This window comes from Lindgomyces ingoldianus (genome assembly GCF_010093535.1).
Source record: "Lindgomyces ingoldianus strain ATCC 200398 unplaced genomic scaffold BDR25scaffold_1, whole genome shotgun sequence".
In the NCBI taxonomy this organism is placed as follows: Eukaryota; Fungi; Ascomycota; class Dothideomycetes; order Pleosporales; family Lindgomycetaceae; genus Lindgomyces; species Lindgomyces ingoldianus.
In genome coordinates this window covers 3,347,231-3,355,190 of record NW_022985162.1, presented here as the reverse complement: position 1 = coordinate 3,355,190, position 7,960 = coordinate 3,347,231, and the positions used below count along the sequence as shown (strand labels likewise).

Here is a 7,960-nt window from a genome sequence, read left to right as displayed (position 1 = left end):
TCTATAGCGTTTATTAGTAGTATAGGCATTTACCTAGTTAGGCTAGTGCTTAGAATAATCCACTTTTTAAGGGTTTTTAGGCTGCGGATAGCTCTAGTCTGTCTGCTACACTTACAGCCTTCTTACTAAGGCCACTTATAATATAAAATAATTTCCTGCAAAGGGTTTTTAAGCGTGAAATAACAGCGTACTTAAAGCAAGCTCTGCTTTTACAGATTATTTATGAATTGTTGTAGTATTTTACTATATATAAAAGTAGCATTAGGTAAAAAAAGAGTAGAGGTCCTTTAGTAATTCTTTAAAAGGCTTTAAAAAAGCTAGTCTTAAAGTCTTCTTAGCTATAATACTTATTCTCTTAGTTAAGATGTTCTAGAGTTTAGCTAGCTCTACTTATAGTGCGTGTATCTAGTAGGCAGAGCTAGTAGCTTATTAGTTTATAAGTAGTAAAAAATTATTAAATTTTACTACTTTTTAGTTAAAGTTCTTAACTTTTTTTTTAAAAATTTATTAGTTTATTTATTTTATTACTAATCTACTAAAGTTTTTTAATGTTATTCTAAATTATATTAATCTATTCTACTAGAATAGCTTTACTTTAAGTTAGAACTTTTATAAATTCTAATAAGGCTATGTAGGCTATGTTAGAATCTAAGTTATATTAAGTAGTTATACTTTTTAAAGAGAGTAGTGTTTAATGTTATAATCTTTACTTTAAAAAAGCACTTAGGTTAATAATATTCTTAGTAAGGTAGAGTAGGTAGTAGAGGCTAACAGCAGGGTGTACAGTTCTATGTAAAGGCTATTAGGCTAATAAAGTAAGGTAGAGTAACTAGATTATAGTTTACCCTTAAGCAGCAGTATAGTAGCTAGGTTAAATAGTCCTGTTAGACAAGGTTAGAGGTATATATAGTGCAGATATATAAATAGTATTGCAGCTTATTAGAAAGCTAGAATACTACTTAGTCTATATAAAGAATAAACTAAATGTTAAACACACTTTTTAAAAGTTATTTAAAGTTAAAACTATATACATATCTAAAAGCGCTAAGAACAAGTTAGGTAAGATTTTTAAGTTAGCTATACTGCTAACTTGCTTAACTTACTTAGCTTATTAGAACTTGCAGCCTGCTATTCCTACTAGACAACACAGTCTTCTATAACTGCAGGCAGCTGCGCTGCCTCTGTGTCCTCCAATTGGTCCGTAAGCGAGCCCTGCCCCAACCTAGCTAGATTGTGGAGCACCACGGGTGGAGTTACGTCGGTCCAACCATAGACCGTAACAAAGCAGTAGGAAATTGTTAAGAACAAAGAGCTTAACAAGCAGCAAGAAATTATTAAGAAGCTAAAGCTAAATAAGCAGTAGCTAGAGTTTGCTAAGTAATAGAAAGTTATAAAGAGGTAAGAGTTAGATAAGTAGTAGAGAACTAATAAAAGTTAAGAGTTAGATAAAGATATGCAGTAAATTTAGACTGCCTAGGCTAAACTAAAAGCTATGCGCCTAAAGAGGTTTAAGAGGCTTTACTAGATAGCATACTACAACACAGATAAAGTCTTAAAGAAATTTAAGGATGTCTATGCAGATCTAGCTAACCTTACAAAGCTAATTCTTGCAGAGAAAAAGTTCAAGAACGCTGGCAAAGTACCTGCAGAAAAAAGGGAGCCGGATTTGGTGCCGAACGACACGAGTCTGCTTATGACTCATGTTGTCTCTGACGTACCCTAAAACCTGCTCCTGGAGTTTTATAGACTGCTTCTCTGCAACATCGCCGTACCTCTCCCGCAAACCTGGCAACACATCTTTGTCACGCTCGCCAACTCTTGCAGGATCACGGTTCAACCATCGACTAATATGGGCTATTACAATGCTCATTACCTTCCCCTCCTGCTTCGTGGTCTTAAGGAGAGAGTGGACGTTGGCAAAGCCTAGGTCTGGCCTTGAAAGCACAAATTGATACCGGCCATCATATACGTTATTAGTAGCTGTTATGAAAAGGTTTTGCTGGCGGGATAGGGTAACATCTTTATTGTTGTCTAGGTTAGGGTAAAACAGTTGTTGAACATCTGCGGGCTTTTGTACTTGCGGGAGACTCGCTAACTTAATCCAGTCACTAGACTGGACCTCAATGCTGAATTCACTGCGTATTCGAGATATCGAATTGATTACTAAGTGGAACGTGGTGAACCAGAACTGTTGTACTCTTAGTGTGATTCTAATTGCTCTTATCCACTTACGTCGTCTATCCGGCAGCTTGCCATCTATTCAAATGTAGAATTGTTAAACGTTGCCTGACCAAGCGAGAACTCGCACCATCTTGTAATCATTGGCTTCCAACTCTTATTCCTCCATAGAGTGCACAATCGTCTTACTGGAAATTTAACCTGACCACTTAGCTGGAGGTGCTCTAGCATTTCCTGTTCTGCCTCTGTCTTTGGACCCTGGAAAAGTGTACTGTCTAAAGACGATAAGGTGGCCAACTCAGTCCATATCTGGCCATGGTTGTTGGGAAGAATTCGTGGATGGATTTCTCGTTCAACCGCTAATAAAAAGCTTATCAGTCTGTTAGAGTTTCGTATCCGTGAGTTCGTGCCGTCCTTGGAGCGCTCCCACCTCGGCTCGGCAGATGTCTGCCTACCCATGCTCCCGTTCGAGCGAGAACGAGGGTTGCAAGCCGCAAAAGAAGCGCCGAGCCGCGCATTGTCCGTGGTTTTGTCCTATTCAGGAATACTGGTATCATTTGTGGCGGCGTATTGGGTTCCTGGAGAGTTAGGGGGATCACCACCGGTGTACTTCTTGAGGTATGATACGCATGATGGGTGCATGAGCCTCAACGGCGATCCTTCGCGCTGGCGTCGGGCCAGCGGGGTTTGCGCACAGGACACGAATGTTTTAGCGGTCGCGCCTCGCAGCTTCTCGCGAGTGTCACGCTATCTATGGACCATCGAGACAACTCGAGCGTCATCTCTTGCCGACCAAAGCTCAGAACGTCGGAAAATTTGGTATTCGTGGACTTGCGGCGCTGGCACACGACATGCGATCGAGCCGAGCCCCATAGTCGGGTGGATTGGGTTGGGTGCGTCGTTTCTTCTCACAGCGAGGACCGACTGACCAAACCGTTTCTGACACAGGCTGGAAGGCGTCTTCTCGAATGCGCAATGATGGGCCCCAGACGGAAAGGGGCACGAGCTACTGTACCCCACCCTCCACAGGCAAGGGCCGCACAGTGGATTGGTACGTCCACGTCGTCGACGGGTCCCTCTTGCGTATGTGGGGATGGCCTCAAGGCCTCCCTGCGTGCTCGGATGGCTGTCCTGGGTCGTCAAATCCTTGGCAAATGGGGGTCTGCTCCGGCATGAGCATCAGGGCACCGTCAACTGGCAGCGGCCATTTTGCTTTGATAGGCGCGGGCTTGCTTCCCAAAATCTTTCAACCACAGGATCTGCGGCTGTGATTCGCAGTGCGAGGGAGATTGACCGCGGGGATGCGCCTTTCTAGCTTTCGGCCATCAAGGCAGTCCTTGTAACCTGAACAGCACGCTCCATCCCCCTTGGCACCCTAATAGTGTAGATGAGTCGTGGAGTTGCGCTCTCCCCCATCCAGGACTCGAGCTGCAGCCATCCGGGGACTCCAGTGGCAATACCTGCACAGTCGTCGGCTGTTCCTCTACTGCAAATCTGGACGAAGCCCCCAATATCGTGCCATAAGAGGGATGCTGCTCCTGGCCGACTCCGAGATGGCTGCTCGACAACCTTAATTCTGCTGTTGCACTCAGTTCTCGAGAGGTATTACCAGCTGCCGAAGGCGATGTCCAGCCTGCCCAAAGGAGCAATCAAGGTGTGATCATTCCGTTTCAAACCCGCTTCCTCTGATGCACTCTCTGCCGGAAGCCAGAGCTCCACGTCCCTCCGCCTGCGCCACGTTTTCCGGATGCCCACTGACGGCTGCTGCTCGTTCATCTCGATTGCTGTCCTCGAAACCCCTTCCTAATCTCTAAGCGGCCGCAAGCTGTACAAAGGGCTGCTCTTCCGCCAGGCGTTAATCACAATCTTTTCCACGATTCGATCACTTGCCTTTAATTCGTTATTCGGTTTCTCTCTATATCCTCAACATTCACCAGCTGAGAGTGGCGAAGGCTGACCTGCAAAGCAGCCCAGAATCCTTACAAGGAAAACCAACATCCGTTTAACTGACACCACCTGAATTTGAAGAAATCGACGAGTCCGAAGTCAATTGGCGCCGCGACGTTCTTCCGAGACTTACCAACCACTGGTGGGAATTTCCCCTGCGCCCTTCCTAACGAATTTTCAACGAGCGAAGAGTTCGCCCATTCCATCCTGAATTCTATCAAAATGCCTATGATGCCCATGGTCGTGCTCCTTCCCCTCCACAAGAGGGACCCGTTTAACCCCTCCACCTACGATGGTACGAATACTTGCCATTCCTAGCTGACTTTATTGTTCGTTTACTCTTGTTCTAACGAATCTAGGTCGAACCATCCGGAATGGTCTAGTCGCTATGGGTTTAATGGCACTCGTCTCAGTCGTGACGACTCTGTTCTTACTCATCTTCATGCTAAACCGAATGTTGCGATGGAAGTCATACTACAAGGAAAATTTGTGGCATAATCAGTATATTGTCCTAATTATATGCCTCCTGGTAGCCGACTTAGTTCAGTCTCTCGCCTTCGCCTTTTCATTCTACTGGCTCACATCGGGGGCTGTCGGAGGCCCTGTCAACAAGCCCACCGGTGCCTGCTTCGCCCAAGGCTTCATCGTTCATTTTGGTAAGGCCTTTATTGGCACCTCTTTGCCATCTTCATGTGCTCACCCACTCGACAGGTGATGTTGGCTCGGCCTTCTTTGTTCTCGCCGTAGCAGCCCACACTTGTTTCCAAGTTGGCTTCAGCAGGCGGCTGAGCGATAAACCTTTTTTCTGGGGTGTGGGACTGACCGCGATACTCAGTCTCATCCTTACCATCATCCCTCCTGCTGCGTATGGAACGGGGGTCTATGTTGATACGGAAGCTTGGGTGAGTCGAGCCTTTCTTTCTCGCGCTGTTGCAAAATGGGCTAAGTATCGGCATCCCGGACGCCGGTTAAACCTTTCAATCCTCATGTAGCGTCCAGCTAACACTTTAGACAGTGCTGGATTGCCGAGGAGCATGAAAACATGCGCCTTGGAACCCACTACATCTGGATATTCCTTATCCAGGGGCTCTGCATTATCCTTTACGGAGCGCTCTTCTGGAAGTTGTCCGTGGCTCGCAAGACCATCGGCTCTATGAACAAGACCGTCAATACCAACGACCAGAGGTTCAAGCGCGCAGCTCTTCTCATGGCTATCTACCCAATTGTTTACGTCGGTCTCACTCTGCCGTTGGCTGCTAGCCGGATGGCCTTGTATGCCCATCGAAGTGTTCCAGAATGGGCCTGGGTATTCGCTGGCACTCTCATGACAAGCAGCGGCTGGGTTGACTGTGTGCTATACGCAGTTACTCGCCGTGCCCTTCTGAAAGAAGAGTTCAAGTCTTCGTCTGGCCATTCACGCCATTCCTACGGCGAAGGAACAAACTGGTTACGACGCCACCACAGCGACAAGCACGATTCGACGGACATGTTCGGTGCCAGCATTCGCAAGAGCTTTTACACATCAACAGAGAAGGTCAACGCCTCTGTAGTCACTCGTAATGTTCGCAATGACAGCACTCGTGGCCGTATGTCCGATCGGTCAAATGACTCTGCCACTGCTGTTGATCCACACTCGCCACCACGCTCTCAGAGCCAAGTTCGACTCAAGCACAACAGCGCAGACATCGAGCTCGGCACTTTTTACCGTTCAACCGCAGGCGACGGCGAGGATCCGGAGAACGGCTCTATGAGTTCCGAGTCCCCAATCATCCTACAGCGCTCGAATTCGAAAGGCTCTAAGGGTGGGTCGCGTAAAGCCTCAGAAGACAACATGAACCACAGCAGCAGTGGCCCGAATGCGGCTGTTGAGGGCGATCCCCAAGGAGTTAACATCTTCCGAAATTCCGTTCGTGCAATTTCTCCGACACAACCTGCTCCGCGTATCGCCATGCCTCGGCGAAATTCACCACCAGCCGACCGAACCAGGATACCAGATCGTGCTCACACGCATGAGACTCCATCCGCTTCGAGCCGTCAGTACCAACCCGGCAGCTCTGGTCTTCGGCCTCTTGGTAGCATCACAGTCAACACAGAAGTCAACGTCCAATCTCGGCCTAAGAGCGAAGTCTCAAACGTCAGCAATCCGCACACGTACTTCCAGAGCGGCGCATGGGCAAAGCTGCCTTGAAGATCGACTGCTCGGCATCGTTTAGCATCGACTAAAGAGTAGGGTCAGCGTAACTGAAGTGCGCTTCGACAGACCATGGCGCTACCAAATGCTGTCATCCACTCTAAAAGTGGTGAATCACTAGTTCCTAGCGTGACCTCTAGGCAAAGTCCCTTTGCTTGCTCTGTATTCGGTAAGCGGCGACAAGAGCAGCACACATACACTACACAAACATACCTAATTGCACCGCACGATACCCAATTGGATTTATCACGTTTATTAGTACAAAACATCTTTAAATATTTAGAGATTTAGATTTCTCCACTCTGTATTACGTTATCTATAAACCTGTTATGTTTTGAGAATCATCTAAAACGTCTAAAAGATTAATTCTACCTTCTTTTTTCTTAAAATAATTTAATTTAATTTGTTTAACTACTTTATTGTAAATTATAAGAGCTACGCACAGCCTACAAAAGGTTTAGAACTATTAAAAGATCTAACTATTAGCAGAATAGCTAACAGTAACCTACGCTAATTGCAACTGTAAGACTAAAGCCAGCTTGTTAGTCTGCTTAAGCAATAAAGCATTAAGCCTATAATTACTTAGTCACTGCTTAGTAGTTTTTAGAGACGTAGAGTTAGCATTAATAATATCGTATTTAATACAAACTAATAAAATGTTGCATTAGCAAATATTAGCAATATTTAAACAATATTCTAATATACTTAGTGTATTGAAAAATCTTCTTCTTTACTATATATATACTATAGAGAAAGAGTCTTTTACAAGCGTACAATCTTTAATTGCGTCTGCAAGAGTTTACATAAACAATCTCCTGTTCGCAATTATTTCTATACGCTAACTATAATGATAAAGGGTGGAAGCTGATAAGTAGTAGCGTAGGCGGGCAGTTACTAACAGCAGAGTGTAATTGTAGAAGAGATAAATTGCTGCTAAGCTACAATAGCAGCAACCTAAGCATTAAAAGCTATTCTAGGGCTACGTGTTGCGCTCTAACCTGTTCTAACAAAAGATAACCTGTAAAGGCCTCTAATAGCGCTAAAACAGCTATATATTCTTATTGTCGCAACCGCTGATCAGGGAGCAATGAGGAGCAAGTCTATTGACTATGAGAGGCTTATAGGGAGCCTGCCTATGTAGTGGGAGCTCCGGCGCCAAGTGTCTCAGGCTGCTAGTCCGAAACACAGGTGCGACACCAGGACCATGTGCTCTCTTACGCGACACTTATATTATCCTCTTTTTTTTACAAGGTGACGCCTTAGAACCTTGTGCTTCTAGGTGCTTATTAGCGTGGTTTTTAATATAAATATATGCTAATTAAATTAATTAATATTGTTACTAATTAATACTTGCGTGTATTAGCAAATATTAGTAGATTTGTAATATTTGCATAGATTTTCTTAGCATCTTTTAAAAATTTATATAGCTTAGCATTGTATAAATATTTGTTTAAATATAATAGCTTCTAAAGCTAATTTATTACTTTTTACACTAACATTAGACTTCTTTGCTACAGAGAAGGCTTTAAACTAGGCGCAATAGAAAACTTCTACTCTATAGAAACATACTTAATTGCTATACAAAGAGAAGGTTACACATTACAAGAGAATAAAGCTAATGTACTGTAAACATTACATAAAAAC

At 44.5% G+C, this 7,960-nt stretch overlaps 2 protein-coding genes across 2 annotated transcripts; one reads left to right on the top strand and one right to left on the bottom strand.

Moving 5' to 3' along the window:
* Positions 1-1,473: 1,473 nt before the first annotated feature.
* Positions 1,474-2,769, bottom strand: BDR25DRAFT_338948 (uncharacterized protein; the record flags this gene model as incomplete). The annotated part of the gene is made up of 4 exons (XM_033693326.1): positions 2,368-2,769; positions 2,233-2,256; positions 1,719-2,188; positions 1,474-1,498 (listed from the first exon to the last, which is right to left on the bottom strand). Exons 1-4 carry the CDS (start codon positions 2,635-2,637, stop codon positions 1,474-1,476), a joined length of 789 nt encoding a protein of 262 aa, XP_033555239.1. The 5' UTR covers positions 2,638-2,769.
* A 1,488-nt stretch (positions 2,770-4,257) lies between these two features.
* Positions 4,258-7,423, top strand: BDR25DRAFT_390573 (uncharacterized protein; the record flags this gene model as incomplete). The annotated part of the gene is made up of 7 exons (XM_033698103.1): positions 4,258-4,420; positions 4,485-4,781; positions 4,837-5,113; positions 5,137-5,927; positions 5,968-6,332; positions 6,386-6,566; positions 7,398-7,423. The coding sequence occupies exons 1-7, from the start codon at positions 4,348-4,350 to the stop codon at positions 7,421-7,423; spliced, it is 2,010 nt and encodes a 669-aa protein (XP_033555238.1). The 5' UTR covers positions 4,258-4,347.
* Positions 7,424-7,960: the final 537 nt, after the last annotated feature.